General features: G+C 42.1%; 1 protein-coding gene across 2 annotated transcripts in view; it reads left to right on the forward strand.

The window, feature by feature from the left end:
- gramd4a (GRAM domain containing 4a) overlaps positions 1 to 27,118 on the forward strand; it is a 41,591-nt gene that overhangs the window by 7,143 nt on the left and 7,330 nt on the right. The window contains exons 2-7 of one of the 2 annotated variants that reach the window (XM_070853645.1): positions 462 to 675; positions 6,717 to 6,837; positions 23,152 to 23,272; positions 24,258 to 24,319; positions 26,317 to 26,455; positions 26,974 to 26,999. In XM_070853645.1, coding sequence (XP_070709746.1) covers positions 462 to 675; positions 6,717 to 6,837; positions 23,152 to 23,272; positions 24,258 to 24,319; positions 26,317 to 26,455; positions 26,974 to 26,999 — 683 coding nt within the window. The remainder of the gene's footprint in view (positions 1 to 461; positions 676 to 6,716; positions 6,838 to 23,151; positions 23,273 to 24,257; positions 24,320 to 26,316; positions 26,456 to 26,973; positions 27,000 to 27,118) is intronic. The other variant, XM_070853646.1, reaches the window with a different exon arrangement.

The raw sequence follows: 27,118 nt of genomic DNA on the forward strand, positions 1-27,118 counted from the left end.
TTGGCATGCGTATTGTTGTAAGTCTCCTTGGGGAGAATGTGAATTAATTGGGTGTAGATATTAGGCAACTTCAGATTTGGGTGAATACACAGTTTGCAGGGCTTTGAAATGCATTCCAAAATGAAATATCAAATCTTTGTAACTCCTACGTTTTTTTTTTTTCATTTGTCCAAATTAGCAATAACAAAATTGTATGTTTTGGTTCCTTTTAGGTCCTGGTGACATATAATAGCTCATAAACATACTTAATATTGTTTTATCAGTTGTTGTCATCGGATAGTGACAAAAAAAATTAATGTTTTATGTCTTTTTGTTGTTATTTACCATATCAATTTCTATATTTAGGTTTTAATACGGTAAGAAGTAAAAGAAACAAACATTTAAAGGAAGGAGTTTCCCATACAGCTGTGTTGTTGGTTTGGCACACATACCAACAGCCTGTGTGTTTTCTGTCCCCACAGGGTTGCCGTCCGCCATGTTAAGGTAAAGCCCAGGTGCGCGGTGTTGACCATGCTAAAGCGCCTGGACAAGATCCGCTTCCGAGGCCCCAGGACGAGAGACGACTTCCCGGATCTGGCCGAGTCGCCACCCGCCTCCGACACCGAATGTAGCGACGACATGCAGCTGAAGCCCAGAGCAGCTCTGCGAGACACAGAGGACCTCCTGCGAGACCCTGTGAGTGCTCACCATTTGTGTGTGTGTGTGTGTGTATATACATGACTGGCTAGGATGAACACACATGGTGTTTTTTTTTTTTTTTTTATGTATTCATGAATTATTCTGTCTGAACAGCATCCTCTGAGCTCAGAGAGATTTGGGGGGAGATATGAGATACAGTATATCTGTGGTGACAAATTTCTGTTTCTGGATAAACAAATGTTTAAGACTATGAAACAATATATTTTGGTTTATTTACTTATTTAATTCCACTTGGTATTGGTGATACTCCGAAGAGAATGTGAGCATGATGAAGGGGATGGTTGTCACGAAAAAGAAAAATGGAGGAGATGACGGTGATGAATATTTTCTAATGGCCGACATGGAGTAGAGACGGCAATGAGCAGCAGAGAAGAGCAGAAATAATGAAAGCAGCAGTTAGATGAACAGATTTTCAAAAGAAGTAAGGGAATGAAAAATTGAGGGAGAGAAAAGATTAAAGTGAAGTAAGTGATAAAGTAAACAAGAGGACATGAATTGAATGAATTGAGAACTGGCCCGTGAGATGTGTGGAGGGGCAGAGATGGACAGGATGAACAGAACTCACCAGCTGTGACAAAAAAAAAACAACAGCAGATCACATTTTCTGATATTTCCTCCTCCCACGCTAGATACTGTTCATATTTCATGAACTCTGCAGCCCTTCTCAGATCCGCCTGGTTGACTAAAACATCAGTACTGTCGTCATCTTCACGCACATGCGTTGACAGGATTAATCAGATTGTATCATTTCCTGAATGAAGGCCCCAGGGATCTCTGTCTTTCTTTCATTGTCTCTCTTTGTTTCTTCCTAAATAGATAGCCGATAAGACTGTTGCATGAGAATCTTTTGAGTGTCTCCATGGGTTCGCCCACCTCCCAATGAAAGCTGCACAAGCTCTGGGGATAAATTAAATAAACAATTAGACCATAGCAGGCCCCATTGTACTTGCATAAGAATAAAATAATATGAAATTATGGCTTTTCTTACTCGGCTCTGGAGCAGTATTTTTTTCCCAATCGGTGAAATAGCTGTCCTTGGGCCCTTTTAACATCCTCTGTGGGCATGTGCAACATGTGTGTGCACTTCCATGTATGCACTTGTGCCTTCCTGTGTGCACAAGCATGTGTGCGAGCTGGTGTATGCATCTCTGTATGTGCACAGTGTTTGCCTGCGTGAGCACCAGCCCACTGGGAAGACATCGCCTACATCACGGCTCTGATGAGTCGATGAGTCACTCTCCGAAGCCCCAAAATAGAGCTCGTTCTTATCCCTGCTGGGACATGCACACACCACACACACACATGAAACATGCATTTTCAACCACATAGCATACAGTTGCGTTCAGTATCTAAAAGCTGCCACTGCTTGGTGGAAGTCTCAGTTTCCTTGTGTGGAGCCCTTCATAGGTCCCTACTGTCACACCAGAACATCTGCGCCCCCCTTCTCCAGGATCAGATCACATGACCTGGGTCTAAACCTCACCTTCATTACCTCATCTTTTAAAAAGAGGACAGAGTGTGCCCTTTGGCTGCAGAAAAAAAAATGATACTTTTTGACAAACTAGCTTGTGTCATCCATACTAAATAGGCGGGGTGTCACTGAGCAGATGGTGTTCAGTCATTGCACAGGCCGCTGCATACGACCTCACTGGCCTCTCTCCACTTGTCCTGCTGGATCAGGTGGCCCCCTCACTGCGTTTGTCATAATTGGTGTCGTAACACAAATCAAATAAAAAGTGAGGACCATTGCATCGATACTGTATTAATGTTAAATCTACATGTGAATAACAAACACAGATTATAAGAGACCTGTTGGTGAATCTGAGAAGTTTAAGTTTAAATAGACGTTTCCTCTTGTTGACCGTTCAAAATCTGATATGTTACCCTAGAATGACGAATTACAAATTTATGATCTACAACAGATATCTGAGGCCTGATTAATAAATAACAAGCATTCCTATACAAAAAACTATTCATTTTTACTTCTCTATATTTAGATTTTGATGCCTTAAATGCATTTGATTTTCAAATTAAAAGCCCCTCAAAGCCGCACAGTCATGTATTTGAAACTATGCTCAGAAGCCACTTAGCCAGCTATCAGTGCAGAACAGCTCTTCAACATGCCACTCCATGCTGAAATCTCATTGGGTCAGGAGTACTTGAGCCTGTAGTAATACCCTCACAATTTGAATTCAAGTCTTTTATCTTTTTCAGGTTCACAGTAAGGGTTTAAGATCAATTCTCTAATGTCAAAAAAATCCAAAAAAAGGTCACCACTATAATCTGGTTGGATTACAGTTCTGTATTATCAGTATTGTTCTGAACAATAATCTCTCCACTGAAATGTAAAAAAATGAAATTGGTTATTTTTTTCATGGTTTTGATTCAGTAACCACCCCACAATACATAGGATGTGTGTTTAACTGTACCATCTAACTGTATGAGTGGCTGTGGATCGCGCATAAGCTGGTGATGCTGCTCTAGAGGATTGTGGCCGTCTTTACTAAGAGGACTGCTGCTTAAATCACTGCTGGTTTAGATGCTCCAGGTTTTTGTTGTGTAATGAGAATTTTTGCCTGGTCTCAGCAAATTTGTGCAAAAATTGAGCTCCTGGTTCTTCTCGGACAGTTTTGGTATGCATGCAAAACCATTTTACAAATCAGCAAACCACAGGTTTATAGGAAATCAGGTTGGGTAGCGAGGAGGATGTATGGTTCCACTGGAGGGAAAATAAAAGTGAAAGTTAAACAGGTAGTTCAGATAATATGTATATATATTTATATATTATATTTAGTAGGATATACCCACATTATCTGTTCCACTGTCAGCATTTTCTGCCAGGATTCATCATTACATCTACTTTTAGTTTCTTTTCTCAGTGAAACTGTTTATCATTTAATAATAATAATAATACATTTTATTTATAGGCACCTTTCAAGGCACTCAAGGACACCGTACAACACACAGTTAAAAACAAACAGTGAAAAAGCAAGTTAAAAAGTCAAAAAATTTAAAAATCCAAGGGGTGGGAGATCTGCAGAGTGATGTTACAGTGAGTAGTAATGTAACATAGTTTGTCATAAACTTTTTGAGTTCATGAATGGCCTCAGCTGGTTCTTTTTGAAGCAGTTTCCATGCTCCATTTCTCTGGACATCCTTACAGCCAAACATGCATTAACAAGTACTGAGGCGCCTACAGTTTGTGGTCTGTCAGTGTCCAGCGTGTAAGAACATTTTCTGTCACAGGCCAGATTTCTTTGTTAATTGTTCATTATTGGACATGACTGATCAAAAAGTGCGACCACCAGCCTGCTGGACCAACAATCTGCCCAACATGGAGAAGGTCTCTTGTGGTATGTGTGTTTATGAGCAGAACGAGGCCTTGAAATCACACCTTCTGTATTTCCCCTCCTGCTATGAGACTCGCTTCGAGCTGAGAAAGTTGCAGGCTTAAAAAGCACATGCCTTTTCACAACATAGAGGAAAAGAGTATGTAACACAAACATTTGAGATCCCTGGAGCTGTTCTCAAGGGTAAACCAGATATTTCTGCACAGAGGCAACTGTATAACCCATGGACATTGTCCTTCTAAAGGGCCGAGCACAGAGAGAGAGGAGGAATAAAATTAGGAGGAACAAAAAGGATGAGAAATGAGAAGTATAATCAATCAGTAAACCTCTCTAAACTGGTGGCAGACAGCAGTGAGAGCTTCACTGTGTCCATGTAGAAAAGCAAGCCTGAGTTCTTCATGTTCATTCAAGTGAAGCAGGACAGAAGAGTCAGGATGAAGGCTTCATAAAGACCTGGAGCAGGAAATTGCTGGTCTGGTGCAGAGCTTGGCCTACAGTGGTCTAATGGGCAGTCCACAACTAGAAAGAAAACTGTAACCATAAATATCTAATTTTAAAAAGCATTCTAGCTCAAGTGGATGGCAGAGTACACCACAACTATAACAACAGCCCTTTACTGTGGAAGCTGTGGATGGAGTAATGGATCAATTAGCCAGGACACTCAGAGGAGAGCTGGAAAAGTTGTTTGATTATTTGAAGTCCTTTTAGTATCTATCAGTGAGTATCTGGATGCCTGCTAGAAGTGCCTTTAGTGCTAATAGGAGTTGGGGCTAGTTTGAAAGTTTTTAAATGATTTAGGCAAAAAGAAATTATTGAACCATTTAAGAATACGATTTTCTTGATATAGAATTGTGTCAAGGTTAAATACACCTAAGTAAAATGTCACAATCTGTTACACTGAAATGTGCATCTGATATTTTTTGTTTGTTTGGTTTTCTTCCTGTAATTTCTACTTGAGGAACTGGAAGTGTTGTGGATTGTGGCTTATTTGCAATTTAGATTAATCATACAATGCATAAAATGTGTGCTGGCAACATCTGTTCATCTCTATTCCACACCAGACACAAGAGATTAGTCTTGCATTTGGAATCAGCTCCACTCGGTGACCTTCTGTGCACCTTGAGCAGGACTTACTGCTAAATGATTGAAAGACTGAGAATAGGTGTGAAGCACAGCACAGTGGCTAATATCAACGTTATCCCTGATGCTTTATGGATTTCATGAGAGGATGATTTTCATTTGTTTTGTGTACATTTTATGATCATGTCTGGAAATATCCAAGTTATTTTATTTTATTATTTGCTAAAAACACGAAATTCAGCAATGCTAGAAGTCATGAAAAAGTGTTTGTTTGACAGCAGGACACAGCGAGATTCCTCGGCTCATATCAGCCGCAGCTATGAAAGAGCGAGAGGGGGAACAGAATAATTAATGAGCCGATAATCGTCCGGGGTGACGTCAGAGCTTGACCTACTTCTGATAACCAGCAGCTTCTGACTGAGAGTTGACTCATTGAGCAGCGTGGAGGTGTGCTTACGCTATGCACCGTCCTTGGACCAAACCATTAGCGATCTAAACAAAACAGAGCTGACCAAATCCAAACCTAAGAGCATTGTGGCCCAGCGCTCGTAATGCAGCAAAGCTACTTTTCACTGCCATCGTCCTCTTCTTTCATCTCCACCATGTCATTCCTCGTCTCCCTGCCTCTTTCTCTTTCATCCTCCTGTTTCCATTTATTTCTCACCCCCCCTTCCCCTTTCTATTTCTCTCTTTCTGTCCCTTTTCTCCTCCATGACACACTTCTAGAGGAGATTCTAGCTTGTTTTCTTTGATTTACTTCTCTATTCAAGAACACTCTGTCTCTGTCTCCCCACCCACCTGCCTTGCTGAGCTTTGAGCTCTCTCTCTCTCTTTTTTTTTTTTTTCAGGTCAATGTCAGTTTCATCTCTCTCCCCCTCTTGCACCCTCTCTCTTGCAGAGAGCACATCAGCTTAAGACATTGCAGCGTGTCTGTGCAGGCGCACACAAATCGTGCTGGTTGCTTTTGGGAGAAGCTGCTGCAGCACGTTTGTGTGTGCATGTGTGTGTGCGTGTGGAGTCTTTTAAAGGACCCTTGCTGTAGCCGAGCAGCTCAAACCTGCAGTGCTCATCATCCGCTAGCACTGGCATCTCTCCTTTCCTCACCCACCCACCTCACCGCCTCTTCCTCACACTTTGTCCCTCATTCCTCTCCTTCTCTCGCACAGTCGTCGCCTCTCAATCATTCTCCTTCGCGCCGTCCGCCCACACACATGTTGTGTTGCTTGTTGTGTGTGTCAAGGTTGTAGCCCTTAGTCAGAGGTGTGTGAGTCATCAGTGCTGCTGTAGTCAGAAGAGGGGGATTCTCCTCCTCCTATCTCGCTCCCGCTGGACTTAAACGGCGAGAGGAAACGATAGCGTGAGTCATGGTGCTATGCTAATCTATGTGTATGTGTTAGATCATATGGGATATCCCTGCTTGTGTTTTCTTGTATGCATTTTGTTGTCAAATGATTCTTAAAGCAAACCCGTCTTTCTTTGTTTTCTGTTTTTGTGAATGTTTGTGTCGGTGTGTGTGCATGGATCCTTGTGTTTACATTTGTGTATGTGCTGTTTTGTATAAATGTGTGTGCGCGTGTGTGTGCACAGGCAGGTTCGGGGTCTCCCACCATGGCCGCGGCCATCCAGGACTTCCAGAGGTCGGAGTCAGACCGCCTCAATGAAGTCAAAGGTCACCTGGAAATTGCCTTATTGGAGAAACATTTCCTACGTGAGTACGCATTAACACACAAGCACACACACCACATTACAATGTCAGACACTTTCTGGTTACACAACCACTTACTGAGATCTAAAAAAAAAAAAGTGTTTCAGTTGCTCTATTGTTGGGTGTGTAGACTAAAAGGAAGTTATCATAAGTTACTTCTCTAACTTCAGGAGGAGATTTCCTTCATTGCCCAGAATCCCTCTTGTCACTTCACAGAGAAAAGCCCTGAAATTCTGGGTGGTTAGTGCATGTAGGTGGTGAGACTGAAGAGCAAAGTGTGTAGAAAAAGTTGTCTTGCAGTTTGTGTTATGGAGATGATGCCTCTTTCTATAATTTTCTATCTAAGGTCCCATTTGAACAGTTTCTGAATGTGCACCATATGACGAATGTAGCAGGAAGCCTCCATTTATTTGACGAGAGTGTTAAAATCAGTTGTAGCTGAAGTGAAAATCGGTCTGACTCCTCATGCTGGCACGCACGGATGTCTACTTTCTACAGAAAGAGAAAAGCTAATTTATTGAAAATACAGGAACATGCTCGTAGTTGTGTTGTTTGGAGGGATGAACTTGCAGTTTTTCACTGACATCTAGCTCTTGTTCCTGCTCAGGTTGAATGCAATTATTGTTGGCTGCTTTAGAAAAAAGCTTCTGGCAAATGAGTGTACTTAAGTGTATCTGTTACACTAAAGGTGGAGTCAGCGATTATAATCAAATTTAGACAATATCTTCTCAAACAAAGTTACTCAAGGCCAAGCAGCATATCACTATTCCAGCAAATCAGCAACAGGCATTTGTGCTTGTGGACGGAGGGGAGGATACATCTGGCACATACTAACTATCTAAATGGGTTAACTTGCTAAATTTCAATAATCTTTTTTCCAGAATTGCTGACTCCACCTTTTTAATGTGTCCTGTGACTGTCAGCATCTTGTGATATCAGTCTGCCTTGTGGTTTCACAGTCTCTCAGGAGGTTGGTTTTGCATGTTGCTCTTGGTCGCTGTGTACAACTTCACTCTAGCAGACTGGCAGCCCAACATAACCCTCATGTGTTCTGCTTGTTACATGAAGCAGTAGTGTTTTGCTCAGCTTAATTTAGTTTCAAGGACATGACACACAAAATATGAGATTTATTCTGTCTTACCTTTAATAAGTTAGCAAGTCAACTTAAAATGATGAGGAGAAGCAAATCAACCCACCCCATTGAATAGACTCATGATAACAGATATCTAGAATGGCAATAACAGTAACATCTTGTTTTGCTAGCTGTATGTTAGCAACGCCGAAATTACACTGGAAGCATAATTGAAGCAAGCAGCTGCTGAGCTAATGTTAATCAATTCACCATTCTGCACCAGAGAGGCACACTGTGAGGTTAAAGCATCTGTAAAGCAGCAGTCGATCCTCAATTATCCTACAAACATTCCTTTATTTATTTTTAAATAGTTAGTTTGTTGCTTGCGCCAAGCATATCCTTGCACAGGGATTTAATAAGAAGTGGTATTGGGAAGTTGCTGAATATAATGAAACAACCAAACACATGCTTATTGATCTAGCAAGCCTGCATCAGGTTCGTTTTTTACTACAAATTAAATTAATTCCGCTGTGGTAATTCAATGAATCAAATTAACCGTGGATTAAATGTCGTGTGTGTAAAAGGGAACGATGGCGGTTCTATTTTCGGCTTTTACGGCCCACAAGTTTACTGCTTTTGTTCTCTGTCACTGCTCTTATCAGCCCCATTCAAGCAGCAGCAGCTGTATTCAGATAGAAAGTCCTAAAACAGGACTGTATGTTACCTGTCTAGCACCAAACGACCAGCTATTTCTCTCAGGAGTTGGTGGAGACCAAAACAAGAGTGAATATTGGACTGTAGGTGGACACAAACACAACTGTGACAACTACTACAACTATAACAATATGTTTTGTTTTAGATTATTTTGAATGTAGCACTCCTAGCCTATCCTATCACTTGTCACAATGTGGTTTGCTCCCTATTCATGAAAACATGGACCAGAATCATGACTTTTTCTCATGATTCAGTATCTCCTAGTGAAGCGCTAAAATGTCCTGCCTCTGATACTGTTCCAGGGTGGTTTTAGGGTGAGATGAAAATAATAATTCTTTGCATGTATAGTAGTCATTCATTTACTGTTTATCAGTATTCCCTAAGGAGAGGGGAGAAGTGAATGGATGACGCAGAGGCGGGGAAGAAGAGGGCAGGCTGCCTGATGTGAAACAGACTGTGTGATGCTCATCTAGACTCCACACGCTCAAATCACTCACATTTACAAGCTTGTCTAACCTGGTATCCAGTGAGCGGTACCGGTTGTCCTGTACCATGCAGCACGTTCAGAGTCCCGTGGTTTCTCCCCCCTTCCCTTTCAACTGTGTGTGTCTATTAGAGAGAGGGTGAGAGACAGGGTGAGAGGCAGGGGGAGAGTGTGAAAGGGAATACCTCAGGCCATGTACTCTCTCATAGTGCCTGAGCTAAAAGAGCTGGGTTCATTGTCACACCGTCAGGATGCTAACCAGATGAGCTCTCCCTTAATGGACCTTTCTTCCTTCCTGTTTGCTCTTTCCTTACTCATCTAAAATCCTCTAGAGCTCTTTTTGCCTTTTTCCCTGCATCCCACTGAGCTGCTCTTTCAGATTCCACTCACCATTCCCCGCTCTTCATATCAGGATCAGTGTCAGCTCTTTCTTTGCTTATCTACCCCCTTCTCTTCTTTCATAGTGCTTATGAATCCGTCTCCCTTTATGCTTTCTCTGTGCCAGACACGGCTGTATGATGTTCTGAGATTTATCGAACATCTGACTGCACAACCATGCTTGTACATAAACACTGAAGCAGCTAAAACAGCTGTGACCATTACACGTGCTCAAAGAGTTAAGAACAGAAATGTGATCATTGCTCCACCTAAGATGGCAGCCGCTTGACATTTTGTAAGGAGACTCTGAAAGGGATGAACCTTCATATGCGCTGCCTTCTAGTGTTGATTGGAAAAGGGTAGTAGTGCCTCTGGGTAATATTGTTTATTCTTCTAACATTACCTCAGTTGCTTTGTGTTTTCATTCCCCGTGCTGTCTCGAAGCCGCCTGCTGCCTCTCCCTTCCCCTCCCTCTCTGGTTATCCATTTCTCTCATGCTTGTCAATCTCTCGTCCTATCTCTGGCCTGTGTAATCGTACTTTGGGGAACGCTGAAGCGTGGCAATCCATTAGCACCTAATGGAGTCATGAGCTCTCTGCCCTGCTCTCTAGTTATTGTGTATTCTGTTTCTACTATTTTTCTTTGCACTCCACTCTGCTTCTCGTGCTTTACATTGGCAAGGTACAATAAACAATGGACTGCTGAGTGTGTGTGATTGCTCACACGGTATAGCCTGCAATAGCAAGACCTCGATGAATGTGTATTCATCATTCTCAGTTATGTGCTGAGAACAGCTGAATATGGACTTATATGCTTATATACAGTTTGTCACCAGTTAAAGCGAATGAGATTAGTGGGTTGAAACAATAGATTCCTTGTAGCAAAACATTAAGGTGGTTATGTGTTGTGTAATGGCTTTTCTGGAGCATAGGTAATAGAAACAGAATGACATACTGTGAGGCGACTCAAGTCACAGTGAAAGGCTGTAGAAATGCATTCTCTAACTTAGAATTATAATCCAAAAAATGTCACTCCTGCTTGAAATGGTTTGATGCAACAGATCCCAGAATGCAGAGCAGCAAACACTTGTTGCAACTTTGTCAGAAATACAACAGGAGAGCAAGTGATGTGAATGTTTTTAAGACAGCCAAGCAAACTTGTTTTGACAAGGAAGTCTATCAGTATTTCCATCGTGCCACAGCGACCAACAGCACTCTGATTTCATGCTGCACATGGGCGAGTATATTTCCACACAGCACCAGAGAACAATCACAAGTCTTTTTCTTTTTTTCTTATCGTGCCAAGTTGTAGGTGTGCAGCCTGTCGCCTGAAGCTCCTCATCTGACAGCTCACTTTAGCTGCTCCTTCTTGTTTCATTACTTCTTGCAATATTTAAAGCTAATCGGCTGTCAAAAAAATGTTGAAAATGACAATCACCTTGTTCTGTAGATTTGTTTTTGATGAACCATCGTGACAATAAAAGCCGTCCCATGTTTTGCCAGTATCATGTGAAGCAGCAGCAGCAGCAGCAGCAGTAGGAAGTGTTGGGTTTGCATTAACAGTAGCTTATTACAGCGCTAACACTTGACAGTGAGACGGATATATCAGATAAAAATACAAAAAGTGATGCTGGATTACATGTGTGCATCTTCTCCTGTGAATCCCTTGTGTGTAGAGAATGCACAGTGGGGATGGCAGACTCCGCCACTAACGGTGAACCCCACCATATAAAGAGGGATGGGCTGGATGTATAGACACTGAATAGAAAAATGCTGATCATAAAAAAATTGTTCAGGGTTATATATACAGTTATTTATATAGATACACATATACACCCATGAAATAATTCAGTAGTGCATTTTTTGAAATTGCGTAAAATAGTTTAGAAAAATCAATCATGAACAGAATTCTTTGAAGTCCTGAAGCACTCGTGGTTCATATTGAGCTTATTGCCTGTTAATTATAGGTTGCTCTTGATGAGACCATCAGCTCAACACCTAAAATATGAATTAGTTTGGCCTCTGATGGCTTTTTATCTCCACATTTCTCCCCCGGGCTAATTTTAGCTCACAGTTCAGTTCATGGTGTAGTTTTTCCTCTGAAAAGATAAGAAATTGTCCTCTGACAGTTTTAAAAACATGTTTGGGAGAAAAAGGAACAGAGATAATCATCATTTCAAACTTTAAAGTGTGTGTTGGTTTTGTGCTTATTCCTCTAACGTTGCATCAGTGGTTAACCTAAGAAATAATATGGGCCTCTTGGATCTCCTTCACACTGAGAGCAAACCGAGTGTAGGCGTATTCCCCTTCTCTCTCTTCCTCTCTCTCTGGCTGACGTCTTCCTCTCTGCTGCTTAAAATAAAGCCGGGGCCCACGCTGTATACCAAAACAAACACTGCTTAAGTATATTGTCTCCTGCCTTCACAGGAGGCATTAGTTTCCATTCCAGATGGTGTGTGTGGATACAATGACCCAGGCCCTTTCCCTTGGCATCGGCTACGATTGACCAGTGCTATTCTGAGGACACTTAATTGGTTAATTTGTAACCATGTTTCCAGACGTGAGATCACATAGAAGGAGGCTAACACACATACACATTCACAGTGGAGGTCATGATGGTCACCTGCTGTATAATGGTTGTGTTCCCCTTATGTTCTCCTCTTTTCTTCGGTCTCGGTCTCTCCTCTCCACGGCCTTATTTATTCCCTTCCATCTATTCCATCTATTCCCTTCTGCCATTTCTCTGTGCAGCACATGTTTGTGTATCTTACAGTACCTCAAGACACATAATTCACTCACATCATCATAAAAAAAAAACATATTTTCCCACACGGGCGGCTGTGATTATAAGTGGTTGAACACGTCGTCTACTCCTCCCATCTGTAGGTCAAAAAAGCAGCAAAAAACCGAAGCAGGTTTCGGTGTGTAATTGTGCATGAAAGGTTAGGTCCCCCCTGATGACACAGTGCCAACTGTGTATGAATGATATTTGAGTGGTCAAAGTACATCCATTTACATACCCCTATTTACAGCTATGTGGACATTAACTTCCCCAGGTTTTGAGATCTCTTCCAGAGCTATGGTGCCTCCTCATTACAATAAATTGATTCTTTTTTGAAGTGCAAGCATTGGAAAAATTGCATGTGGAAAAACCCAGCTACAATGTGTGTTTTCAGAGACATTGTTGTGATTACACGTGCAGGATAATCCACAGACCTAGAAAAAAAACTGCAGCTCCTGATAAACTGTCTGCAGCGAGGTCTGTGGATTATCCACAGTAACGAGAATGATTCTGTGTTGGCAGGTTTTAGCCATTTTACAACACTGCAGTTACTGTAGGCGTGCATTACCATTGCTTAGAATCATTTCTGTATGTTGTTAGTTGAGATATACGCTAAGGTTTTACTTACAACTTGGAAAAAAAAAGATTACGGCAAGACTGAATCCAACCTATTGCTCGTGTTGTGTTGGGGGGAAATGGCTGTCATGCTTTGGTGATGGTCCTGTCTGTATATTGTAGTTGCAAGCCACCTGTGGCTGGGCAGTATGAAAATATACACTTCTTTAAATTCGCACAGATTTTTCACCACCATGTATCTATTAGTACTGTATGAGGCCATTGTGGGTAATGTTGTAAATTAATGAGCCTCTCTGTTTTATAGCAATACTGGATTAAAGTTGCCTCTGTTATGTTGCACTGTTTCTCAATTGAGTTTTTCGGTATTCTGACATAAAATTACATATACCTTCATAGAAAGTTTGATCAATTTCACCCTCCCCAAATGTCAACATTAATATGTAATATTTCCAGTGCTAAAATGCTTTATAGCACCTTTTTATTGGTATGAGGTTGTCGTAGACTCATAATGAGTTGGTCAACCAGGCCTTCATTATATGCAGGCAGTTGACTTCATCTTCTATTCTGCAGAGCTCTGTGAGGTTGAAGATTTATGGCAGCAACCACAGAAGACACAGACTCAATGGAGATGTAAATTATGCAAGTGTTTTAGCATAAAACTGCTCTGTACCTGCACTCCTAATATATGTGTGTGTCTAAAATGACCAGGGTGGGAATATGTGCACGTCTGAGTGTGTTCCAGTGTGAACTTGTGTCTGTTTGTCAGTCCTCGCATACTGAGATTTACGACAAGCACTTGGAGAACATGGTTTATTTGAGTGATAAACCTGTGATAGCTATATTATAGGAATGGGTGTGAAAGCGGAGGGATAGATCATGTAAAATATGTCCTGTGGGTGACAGAGCTGAGCTGAACTGACCCTCCTACTGGTGCTAAAATGGCAGAGGGTGCCGGTGGAAACCTCACGTAATTATATGAGCAGGCTAATGTGCTAAGCTTTTATTGCTTCCTCTCTCTGCCTCTTGCTTTTATTCTTATCCCCTTTCACTCCTACCTCGTCTTTCTTTGCCTTTGTGTCCTCTTTTTGCTTTTCTCTTTTGTCTGCTTGTTTTATTCTTGGCTTGTTGATATGTCTAGCTTTTTCTACCTGTTACAAAAGACCTAATTTGTACTCTGAGCTGAATATTTACAAGTGGAGAAAAACACAAATGCATGCAGCTGTATGTAGCTACACAAACCAAACAGATAATTAAGCAAAAGTATGTTTTATGTGTGTGTGCATGTTGGCAGTACTTCTATATTTTTTACATTGGTCTCTGTAATAAAAAAAGTCCTGCTCTAATTTGGTCTATCGGTTTTACTGCTACTAGTTCCATAACCGGAGAATCAGATGTGTGTGTGTGTGACAGTCAGAGAGTGGCTATCCTGTTTGAGGTCGCACATTGAAGGTCACTGCGGGGGAACGGGCCAGGCTTTCTGCACTACAGTGACTTGCTGATCAATACAGTGTCCTAGCTGCTGTCCTACTTCACAGTGGGCAGAGGAACACACACATACAGGCTATGCACACACACGCACAATGCAGCAGGAGCAGCAGCACTACTAAAAGCTTGTGGAATCAGAGATGAGTTGCAATAGGTCTGTCATGCAATGCTGGTACAGTGGAAGCTGCTTAATGTGATCACCTCTGTGTGGTCAAATTGGTCACTTTAAGCAGATGATTTTTCTGTTTCTCTATTACCCATTATGTCAAACCACTTGATGAGTGCGGCTTCAACCATAGGTGCTTTCCCTATGTGCACGGTTTAAAAGCGGGCGGGGCGGTCTGGTGGGTACGCTGTGGCCATATGCTCCTGTAGCAGGCTTTTCAGGCACGTCCACAGCGCACCAAGCTTGTGTTTTCAGGTGGGTGCACTGTGCGCCGAGAGAATTAAACAAATCTCCTGAACCCAGACCCCCCCCACGTATAAATCCCAAATGAACCCCTGTCTGTGCTTATTTGTTTTTTATCTCCGTCCCCAGCAGCCACGACTGTTTCCTATAGCTTTAGTTGACCATACAAGGCCTCCTGAGGGACGCCAAGTTTCGCTGCTGCGTCTCGTCGGCTCAAAACTGTGAGAGTGTACAGTCTGTCTGTGATTGACAGCTCTGCCACTCTATTGTGGATCAGTTTACACTATAATTGCTGTTTGAGTTTAGTTATGTCATGTAATCCAATGCATGGCGCATTTCACATTTTGTCTTGCCACAGCAGAAAAAGCACAGGTGTTACTAATGCCATTAACAATGGCTCAGTTCTTTCCAAATATCCCAGTGAGCAGCATGCAACAATCAATTTTGACCTACTTTCTTAAACAAGCTTACTAAAGGTCCACTTACTAGTTTTTTCCCCCCCCCAGAACTTTCCATCTAATCTCTGATCCTTTTTAGCTCTGTAAATTATACAATTACTAAGGCAGTAAGGTCGTCATTGTGTAATCTGCAGGGTTACGGTTGACACTTAAAGGACCCTTTATGAGGAAACTGATATCGTCTTGTATATAATGTATGTTTGAAATAGAAAAGCAAGACCGTCTTTCTACAATTTCAACAAACGATTGCCTCCGCTGTCAAACTGAAATGAGGCAGCCCTGCAACATTGTTTTTGAGTCTTGACATAATAGATTAGATAGATTAGGATGACCGTTCAGTACAGTCATGTGTTTTGTCTTTAAAGACAAAACGGAGCAAGCAAAGTTGTTGAAAGCTTCAGGTATTAATTTATAATAAAATATACAAGAAAGTGTTTTTTGTCATTTTTAGAGGTCTGGAATGTTTTTACATCAGAAAAATGTAAGCAGTTCAAAAGTCTTAGTTTTGTATTCTAATGATGATATGACAGAGTTTTATGTGGGACTTTGTCTCGTTACTGATTACTTGCGAATGCTAACGAATAAACCTTGCTCAATGCCTGCTAAGGACAGAGCCTTTTCTGTCACAGGTGAGCTCTGTACAGCAGGAAATTAAGTCGCTGAGACAGAACGGGTTTGAACGGCTCAGATGCAGAGGTGTCTGTAATTGGGACATTTGTTGAGGAAGAATGTTAAATGGAGCTGTAATTCTCTCTGCACGCAGTCGGTGTGTAATTTTACTTTACTTTCTCTCACAGTACTCCAATTTATGTCCAGGTTGTTACATTTTAATTTTGTTGTACCCTCATGAGTTCAGATAAAGTAGTGTTTAGTTCATTCTGTAGCTGTGGTGAGGATGTGAGAATTGGCCATGTGGGTAAAGAGTTCAGTCTCAGTCTTTTCACCAACATTGGCAACAAGTCCGACATACTGTATGTATACTGTCAGAGTAAACAGTCTATTGAGCCTTTGTATGCATGCTGAGTCACTGCAGCAAAGCTCTCACCTCACCTCACTGACATTTGGTAGCAGACAAGCCCCTAATTGTTCCGCCCCACCATTGGTCTGTCCAATAGGGCACACAACACTCCACCATTGACCCGGAGTATTACTCAAACATAACTTTAAAAAACGACCCAAGCCATGGGATTTATTATGAAAGAAACATAAAATAACCAAAATACTGAAATCAAAAACCACAGTCAAAAGACGATAACGTCAAATAAAATCACAGGCATCGAGGAAGAAAGAGCAACAGTCAACAACCAGAGGCCTCCTCTCTGCAAATGTAGCCTGGAGCCTTTATCCACTTCCTCTCCTCGGGCAGGGGCACCTCATTCAGGAATTCAGGACTAATCAGGTGTAGAAGACCTCAGCAGAGCTATAGAAAGGAGAGGAGAAGGGACAAACGGCACAGGGAACACATGCAGCCATAACAATATACGTGTATCCCATGGATAAAGTCTTAATGAGTGTAGTGATCTATAACAGAGAACACGAGACCCTTCTGATATTCATTCTGATAGTCACTTGCATGCACTCTCCAGTAAATCTGCACAGTGTTGAACTGTGGAAATGCCGTTTGGCTTCCTAACTGTTTCCCTGAAATCTCTTGGTTCCCAGTTCTTAGAGGAGACTGCAGTCTTGATCAGATATCTATGATGTCATGAAATCTATTATGTGATTACTGTTCTCCAAACAAGCAGATGCCATCCTCCCTGCTGACACACGATTGGATTACGGCACAGTGTTTATCTACGATATTTATTGCATGTTTCTTTCCCGCACAGATATTTGAGCACGCAAACAGACACACGGCAACATCCCCAGAGAGAGAAGTCAGTCAAACTACTCCCTACACATTTCCTGTCAAGCAGTCTGGCTCTGTGCCATGTGAACAAGGGGTCAGCCAAGAAAGAGAGCGCTGTTGTTTTGATGTTGCAGGGAGGACTGTGAAGTTTGAGATTCGGCCATGAAGTCAACATAAATGCTGTAGAGAGGGGGGAAAAAGTGAAACATGTGAGTTAAATCTGGGTCACCCAGAGATATCAGGCCAGAGTGGAAGGAGGCCACAGAGAGGAAAAAGAATTCAAAAAAGATACACGACAAAATATGATTCTTTCTCTTTGTTCACTCAAAGTAGGCTATGTAAAATATTAAGATATCTAACAATTTAAAAGTTGATGTTTTGAGCTGTTGCCAGATATATTTTGGCTTTTCTCGAACACTCCACTCACCGTGTGTGGCTTTACATAGTTCTCTGTACCCTGTCGTCCCCGTCCTCCTCGGTCAGCATCTTGAATGGTGTATTGACACCTGCAGATTGGCTGGAGGCCACAAAGCACAACCTTCTTTTATGCTCAAGTCAACCAGTGTTGTGGCAAACACTGAAGAGAAATGGGAACAATGAGAGGCCAATGTGAAGCAGCCCTTTCTCTCTCTCTTTCTCTCTTTCTCTCTCTCACTCTCTCTTTCTCTGAACCCCCCCATGCCCCCACCCTCCTTTCATGAAAGGAGCCATTGTCTCTGACCTGGATTGAAAAACTCGCACAGTACTTTTCCTACAAGGTCTTAAAAAGTTTGGCTGTTTTAGATGAAAAGCGATTTGCTTGTCTTGTTTATGTACAGTGCTACTCGTGTTCCTGCACATGCACAAACCAAAACACAACAAACACATTACTCATAGTCACACATACTGTATTTACGCAACCACTCAAATTGGCCCATACTGACACATGAACATGCATAATGTGTGCATCTCACAGCTCCAGTGTTCTCAGAAATCTCAGATTCCAGGCCCTCTTAGTCTGCTGGCCACCCAGCAAAGCCCCACCTCTCTCTACCTCCGCTGCCCTCCTTCTCTTTTTACTGAGTGCCTAACAGTCCAGCTCCGGTCACTGACCATCACTCAGTGTGTTGAGGCCTATCAGAACGGCCTGTCGAGTTACTGCTGACGCTGCGTTTGACCTCTGTCCTGTCTCTGGATGGGACATGTAAACATGGAGCGTATATGGGGAGACACCTGAAGTCTGATGGGTTCTGAAGAGGTCAGAAAGTAGAAGAAGGTGCTTGACAAGCTTGACCGGACCAGGACAACCTGTAGTCATGGCTCAGTTTCAAGAAAGAACCAAGGCGGCCACTCTGCCGTCCCGTTCCTGCGCTAGTGTCCAAGGAACTGGCCGACTGCAGAGACGCATGGGCTTGTGCAAGATGGAGGACTGCACCTTTGACAGTTTTGAGCTGCTCTACAATGGAGCTGTCGAGAAGATCAAAAGCCACAAAAGTAACCTCAACCTTAGTAAGTTTGTCAGCTTCAAAATCAGGAATTTATGGGCCGTTTTAACCTGAATACATGGTACTGTTAACGTGGATAAGATAACTAAAGCCTGTGTACTTTGGCCAGCCTTGTTTTGTAATCTCTTTGCACTCTATACAACAGAGCATATCTTGTGGTGTTAATTTGATCAACCCCAGGGACAGCTACAGGATAAAAAACAAAGGTATTTGATAGCCTTATCAGTCACCATACATTTTGGCCTGTAAACGTCAGTATGTCATTCAATTCAGTATGTCTTCATTTGCTAGATTACCACTGTCCTAGTGAGATAGATATGTCAACATAAATATGATAACCCTCGTGACGTTCAACCAAGACAGCCTCTCCAAGTTGTTAACCCAAACCTGTCTGTGCCCAGCTAAAGATAGCAACTCCCCCTCAGTGGTGAATCATGACCAGAGGAGCTGCAGTCCCCATGAATGTTGAAATGCAAAACATAACCAGTGTTGTCAATTTTTCACAAATCTTGTCAGGAACCATCCAAACATAGCACAAAATCTATCCAGTTGATGGTAATCGTCCTCTACTTTTCTTAGATAGTCAGATTCTGTACGTTTTTGTTATTCCATTTTGTCCAAATTTATTCAGACAAACTTGTCTTCAACCCATGATTATTTCAAATAATATCTAAATACTCACTTTTTCAGAATCCAGAATATTTTAGACAACCTAAACCTCAGGAGATTACTGAGGTTACAACCTCACCATTTTCATGACTGAATGAGCTCTTTGATCCAAACTAAATGAGACCACATTTGCTTCCTTTGGCCTCACTCGCATCCTCATATCGCACTTAAGCTCCAACATCATCACTCGTATTTCCTGCTGCTTCCCAACCTTTATTAGAAGATCATAAAATGTGTATAACTCTGATCAAATTCCTGTTTTTTAGGGTTAGGATTAGAGTTTCATGGTAAGTCTGCATGGGAGAGAAGGTCAGCGCTATTAAAAGTGACATCTCCTGGCATGGCATTTAACTAATCCCATGTCTGTTACTGATAAATGGTCTAGTTACTAGCCCTCATAATGGCTTAAAGAGACCCTGTGATATGGTAACCCAGGATGAAGATTTATATATAGAAGACAGCAATCCAATTTTAGAAGCGGAACAGGCGTGTTGACAGTATTATTAATATGCTATCTGATGTAGAGGGCCTCTGTGGAAGAGGAAAACGATTGTACTCTGTCCATGTCTGACACACATAGCATATTGTGTCACGCTGTGCTGTATCGCACTTATGCGGTCCCACATCTAACTCGGGATTATAGACTGTTTGGGAAGGAGGCATCTCTCTTTCTGGTGTTAGGAAGGAAGCGGTCAGTGTGGAAGGGAGGAAACTGTGGAGAGGAAAGGGGTGGAGAAGGGATAAAGGACTTTGTAGAGGCTTGTATATACAGACATAATTGCACAAGGTGAAGGGAAAGAGTAGCATAACATATGGGGGCAGGAAATTGTGTGGGGAGGAAGGGAGTGACAGTATGGTGAGGTTAAAGAGGGTTAAAGGTGAACAGGAACAGGGCTTGAAGTCACAGACAATAGCAAATGAGTGACAGCATCACATGAGTATATTAATATTAATGGTTTTATTGAAAAGCAAATCAGTTTATTATTGTAAATCACATCGGGACCAGAGTAGAAAATAATGTTTCATTTATTATTAAAACCACATTCACACTGAAATTACATTGCATATGGTTCACTGACATTGTGTGACATGAATTTAAGGTATTGGTCATAAATCTTAAGCAATTATCTATTGCTGCATTTTGGAACCAACATTTAAATTGGACTATTAGTTAAATTAGGTAAATCATTATTCTTTGAAATTCCAGTGTTTCTGTCAACCTGAAGTAACTTAAAACTGTCCAAAAACAATATTTTCACTTTAGGAATGAAAGAAATAATGACTTGTACTCACTCAAACTCAGAGAATTATTAACAGACGCTTCAGTTTGCTTCAGCTTTACAAAGAGTTTAAGTGTCTTTTAGCTCGTTGTTTTGGGTATGTGGCCACAACATTACTGTTTAGTTTAGTCGGACATCTTTCATCAGCCTTTTTCCCACCTGGTGAAGCAGCTGTTTTCAGCTTAAATAGCCATTAAAGCCCCACTCCCAGACTATCTGCCCAGCACTAAGTGAAAGTTAGCAGCTTGCAAGGGAACATAGGGGAGCATTTAGCAGCTAAGAACATAGATCTCTCCATAAGGAGTTGGTGGGCACAGAAACGGAACTAAAAGAATACTGGAACTGTGTTCATCAGCTGTGGAGCAACACAATCATTTGCTATGTCAAGTTTATAAGGTGATAATATATCAATGCACTGTTTTAGAGCTTACTGTGCTGCACTAAATAGCCACATGTCTGAGAGTATGACTCACTCACTGCAGTCCTGTCACTCCTCTTTCATTTTTAAACAGTGATAATTCTCTTTCAGTCACAATTGCCTCAATTTGACAGAAAGAACCAACTACTCAATGTTTCTTTTAGTCATTTTGTCTATTAAGTGAGATTGTAAAGTGCTACTGCCACTGCTGTTGAGTGCTACATTTCACACAGTGTAACCCCTGATCTTGTTCTGCCTACACCACCCAGGGTGCATCGCTGCTGCTGTTAGCCATTTGTCTAATAGGTTTACTGCTGGCTGTGGATCTCCTGGCACAGGGCAACCTAGCCAGTGATAAGCTGCTTAGCCCATGACGACCTTTGGCTGGCCTCTTACGCACACACAGACGCACACACACACACTCACTCTCTCTGTCTTGTTTACATACATGAATACAGGACCATAAACACGTTCTGACGTTAGCAGAGAGGGAGGCAGGCAAACTGAGCCCATGGAGAAGAGTCACATTACATGGATGATTGAAGAGAGGAATACTTTGTGTTCATGATTTTACTAGTTAATATCCCAATGCACACGGTTTTAAAAAGAAAAGCAGAAATACAAAAGATTATACTCAGGAAGTGGATTATTGTATATGAGATACAGTGTATGTCCAGTAAGAGCACACAGTGTTGTTGCCGATGCCATAGCTGCAGGAGGTGCTGGCGATGAATGTTTTATTAGCATTAATGGGCAGAGATAAAGGACGAGTGAGATATGAGATTAGGTGATGAGGGAGAGAAACTGGCAGCTAAGTTCTTGTAATATGAATCCCCTGCTGTCTGTGTGATGAAATGATCTCAGAAGAACAAGGGGGTGAGATACACTTTCCTTTGTAGGGGGTGTGCAACCCTGCTTTTATCACTTTCTCACTTTGGTCCTTTAGAAGAATGAGGCCACTACTAATTCAGGCAATGTTCCTGGTGTGTAAGGTTGTAGTGCTACCGGGCCCTAAACCATCTTTAGCACACAGTCTGAAGTGCGTGTGGAGAGTGTCCAACTCCACTTTTGCCAGTTAAACTGTGCATAATCTAGCTGCAAAGTAAGCTGCAAAGGGGTTGTATGTAGTCTCTCAAATAATCACAGGTGTATTTTGGGCATGAAATGAATCAAACCAGTTATCTCCCATTCCCTTTTTAAAAGCCAGGTGTGCCAGCAGCTGGTGCATTGCTATTTAAATGGCGGATAGGTGGTCAGGTATGTGGTCCTTGGCTGGTGGACCCTCTGCCTCCTCTGTCCCGTCAGCAACTCTATTTAACAGCACATGAGAGAATGCACAGATATGTAGCTGAGGAGGAGAAGCTCTGCTGTGCGTCCCTGTGTGTGTGTGTGTGTGTGTGTAACAATGATGTGAGGGTTGCAGTTATATCCACAAGCACCAAGGTCGGGTCATAAAAATTAACATTGTGATTAATGGCGGGTGGGTGTGTGAGAAACCTGCAGTGATCCCACTGCAGCAGCAGGAACAATAAGCACGTCTCACTATTAAGAGATAGTGTGTGCATGTATGCACAAGGCACAGCAGTACCACTGTTCTGTGGGTCTTTTTCCATATTTAGGTGTAATTCTGTGTGTGTTTCAGAAGGATTTAATCTGTTCTTTTGCCTGTTCTTGATTGTCATGCCTCAGTCTGTGGGCACATAAATATATGCAAGTATTCATTCATTTGTCCCCCCTGCACGTGTACGCACTTTTATTGCCTCCTCTCCTCCAATATTCATGTGTCCCTTTAGTCAGGGACAATAGACCGAGAGGAAACACCGCTGATGTTGCACCCCAGGCTTTGAAAGCCCTGATACCTGAAACCACTAAATGCTAGGAGCTGACTGACGAGGAGGAAGAGTGTGGTGGAGGTGATGTTGAAGGAGTTGGATGGAGGGGGAGATGAAATGAGATAGGAGCACATAAGTAAAGGCTGTTTTTCTTGGAGATATGGAGACATTTTTAAGACTTCAACCTCCACTTAATAAACAGCCCTTTTGACACGATTCAGTTATTTATTTATTTTTAAATTGTATTTTCTGTTTTAGTGAAGTTGTTTTTTTTCCAAAAAAATTAAACAGAATCTGCAGGATGAAATGCTCCACATAAAGTTTGAATTCTCCCGTGCTTACTCATTCAAGGTCATGAAAAAGGCATCTGATTGTGTGTGAGCTCTTCAGGTTGCATTGTTTTCATATCATCATGTTGTGCTTTCCAGAGGAGGAGCTGAGGAAGCTGCGGGAAGAGACCAACGTGGACTCTCTGAGGCAGGAGCTGGAGAGAGAGCGAAGCAAGAGGATAGATCTGGAGCAGAAGATGAACGAGGTGCTCAAGACCAGGTAAGACTGAGAGACTGAGAGCAGAGTCAAGTGCATGGAGAGGGACATGACCGGAGATGAGGGCCAAATGTGCGAGATGGGAAGTAATAATGAAGAAACAGCGGAAAATGATGACACTGCACTTTGAAACATTTCACCTCAAGAGTTTATTGTAGGTCAAGTCTGTGTGTGTGTGTGTCAGACCCAGTGCTACCAAAGGTTTGTGTTATAAATAGACACTTCGGCAGCTTGGTAGGCGGGGAATTCCATTAGGAGATGTGTTTGTGTGTGTGTTTGTGGGTCTGTGTGTGTGTGAGGGAGATGGAAAGAGAGAGAGAAAAAAACAGAAACGAGTCACGCGCCACTCTGTGTCGCCAAGTGCACGCTGTGACACAGTAGCTATGCTGGTGTCAGGAAAAGTCTCCGTCTCTTGGCACTGAGCGAGCCACCCTTAAACCCTGGGTGTGTATGTACAGCTCTGCGGGTGTGTGTGATCAGATGATGTTTCTGTGCCTGCCAGTGGGAAATTCCACTGGTGCTCTCCAAGTGATTATCTGCACAGAGACACGTCCTGAAGAATGTCAGAGACAGTTTGGGATTTTTCAAGAGGTGAACTGATGCACCATGACCTTGGAGTTTTCTTCAGTTAATCCTTCGTCAGCTGGTCCAGCTGGAGAGATGTAGGTGCTCTTTTCCTGTGGCCATCATCCAAATGTTAAAAGCTTAGTGGACAAAATGAAGGTGCTGTTTCAAGGTGTGAATATACAGTGATAGCCTGCGGTTAGGCTCGATGTTGTATGAATGTCATTCTGCCAAACCATATTCCCTCAGTCTCCCATAGGTGTTAGGGTGTTGACAAATCCTGCCATGATTGATTTCATTTTTTTAATCAATTTAATTATTTAATTAATAAAATTTCAATAAAGTGACATTATTCATTAGTAGCAGCCCTAATGGTCAACTCTTTCCCCTTTCCCCTCTCTCTCTCTCTCTTTGTCCCCTTTAGGCTGGAGGACTCTCCACCACAACCTCCCCGGAAACAGCAGTCGCCCTCAAACAATGGAACAGGTAAGACCCAGGAGGGAGAGAGAGGGAGCGAGTGTGTGAGTGGGAGTCCGGGGGGACTAACTGGAAATGAGTGGGGAAGGAAGCCTTTGACGTCTTCCGAGTGTGGGAGTAAATCAAGAGCACTGTTTCTGTGTGTGTGTGTGTGTGTGTGTGTGTGTGCAGGGGAGTTGGGGATGTAGGATGTGTGCGGTGCAGTGCTCAACAGGAACAGTGTGAGTGCCTACAGACTGTGTTGAAAGTGTTCAGAGGTTATTCGAGGGCATTTAGCAGTGTGTGGCATGAGAAATACACACTCACGTGAGTTCTTATATGCACTTTGCTGTATCAAGAGTGAGTGTTTCGGTGTGTGTTTTGCCTAATTTGGAGCCGATTAATAAGGTTTTATTGTAGTTTGATTTCCAATTACCGTGTGTGTGTGTGTGTGTGTGTGTGGTTTTAGAGAGACAGAGGGAGGGAGAGATCAGCTAATTTTGGAAAATGGGTTATGATTGTAGATCACCTCATCTAGGGCAGACATGCCTGTGGACTAACTAGTGTGTGGGTGTCAATGTTTTTTCAGGATGAATTAAGTGTGTGTGTGTGTGTGTGTGTGGATAAAAGGAGAGAGAGAAAGTGATTATAATCTGTTAGGTAAAAGAGAGGATGGACAGAGTAATTTGGGCTGATGGGGCTGTGTGGTCTACCAATGAAAATGTCTCCTAACAGAATGTCATCATCAGCACGAAAATACTTAATGACATTGTGTATTATGTACGGTGTGTATTTATCCTCTCAGAGAAATTTGACAATTTGAGTGCACAGTCTGCTTTTTTTTTTTTCAGCTTCACATTCACACATGGTTACGTAGGGTAGCTGCACATACAGCCTCAGCCTGAGGACGGTGCTCTTTGCTCAGGGGCACTTCTGCATTAGTTATTGACTGTCTGCAAAGCCCCAACCCCTTAGTTACTGTTACTATGCCTGTCAAGCTCTCCTCTCTCAAACAACATGCGGCGCAGTTCACACATTGATAAAAGATTTCCCACTTTAACATCAGTAACAGTCCAAAATCAAGGATTTACTTTTTTTAGTAGAGTTCGAAAGAAAAGTTGACATGCTGTTATTTCTGGCTGTGGATTTTATCAGCTGTAGCTAGCTAGCATAAGCTAATGCTAAATCTAAAACATTGTGAGTTGGCTGAAAACTCCAGGTGACGTTTGCGTGTTTAGCCTGTAAATGGATGTTAAATATGCACATGGTGGCTGTAAACTAACTAAACTAAGCTGATCTTAAGACTGACACGCTCAAAAACAACAATACCCTCACTAGTTGATCCATTTAGAAAACATGAAAATAAAAGGAACATGTAGTTAAAATGGTATTTATTCTAACAGAATCCTTGGATGGTTTGAAAGCTTACTATAGAAAACATACTTGAAGAAGCACAGGGGTCAGATTTATGCTTTAATGTCCATATTTTCACATTATGCTTCACTGTAAAAGAGAAAATGATTTTACTTTGAGGAATAACCAATGGCACCCAAAACTAGATTGGCCTGCAGTGCCTAGTCACAGTTGCTAAGCAACCCAATCACATTTAGAGGATGGATTTTAGCAAAACATCAATTGTGGAAAGAAAGTGTTTTCCATTAAGTTTTCTGTCCTGTGTTTAAGTGGCCCAATGTGGGTCCTAACACAAGCCTTACTGATTACTCATTAAATAAATGTTGTCCAAAGCTCACATTATGCCCCCACATAGCCAGTAGAAACGACTTTCTAAAATTCAAATAGTCATTCAATTCTAAAAAAACAAATCAAATGGTTTATGAGACTATCGCCTTGTCTCAAAAATGTATTTTCCTTTGTTTTTACCGGTGTAATCTATTACACCTTTCGGGAGCAGGAGCTTGATCCAGAGCGTTGAGATGAAGCCAGATACAAGTTTTATTGTAAATTGATACAATCTGTTGAACCAAACCTAAACTAAGGTGTTGTCTACACACTTTTGCTCTCCGCAGCAGATAAACAGCAGAAGGAGGTCTGGAGTTCGCGGCTGCAGAAGTGGCTCTACGAGCGCTTCGGAGTTTACATCGAAGACTTCCGCTTTCAGCCGGAGGAAAGCACCGTGGAGGCAGAGGAACCGCTAAGTGCTAAAAGGTGGGTGAGAGCTGCTCTGGAAAAGAGCATGAAGTGTCTGTCCTCAGGTATTGATTCTGTGGTTATTCAAGGCGACGTGGAGTCAGACAGCTAGACGGCAGCTGGGGAGCACTGAAGGTGCACTTTTCTTTTACTGTGTCACAGCCGTCTGGACTGTGACTATTAATAAAGCTAAAAAAAAATTAATTATTGTGTACCTTTGACCTGGCTAATGAATGCTCTGTGTCTGGTTCTCTGAACTGATCAGCTGCAGTATGTTGGTTGCTAGATGTGCTGTGTTCAGACCAGGCTTCTTATTGCAGAGAAGGAGGATGGAGGAAGTTTGAAGCTCTTTTCTCACTCATTTTATCTGCTTCGTTTTGTAAAGGCAAGTGAGTCATGCCAGGCTGACGAAGGCCAAAGTGTCACCTCCTCCTCCTCCAGCACATAAAGCAGACTTTTTTCTTTTTTTCTTTGAGTGTTTGTATGTGAGCATCTGCGTGTGTTCTGACCTTCACTTTGTCGTGCTTTCCACCCAGGTTAACAGAAAACATGAGGCGACTCAGTGAGTACTCAAAACACACACAAACATATAGGAAGCTACAGTAGAAGCACAGTTAAAATACCAACTTTAGTGTCGGTGCAGTATTAATTTTTCAAGCAGTCGATTGCTGCTTAGTAGCT

Source organism: Pempheris klunzingeri, chromosome 22 (assembly GCF_042242105.1).
Source record: "Pempheris klunzingeri isolate RE-2024b chromosome 22, fPemKlu1.hap1, whole genome shotgun sequence".
Classification (NCBI taxonomy): domain Eukaryota; kingdom Metazoa; phylum Chordata; class Actinopteri; order Acropomatiformes; family Pempheridae; genus Pempheris; species Pempheris klunzingeri.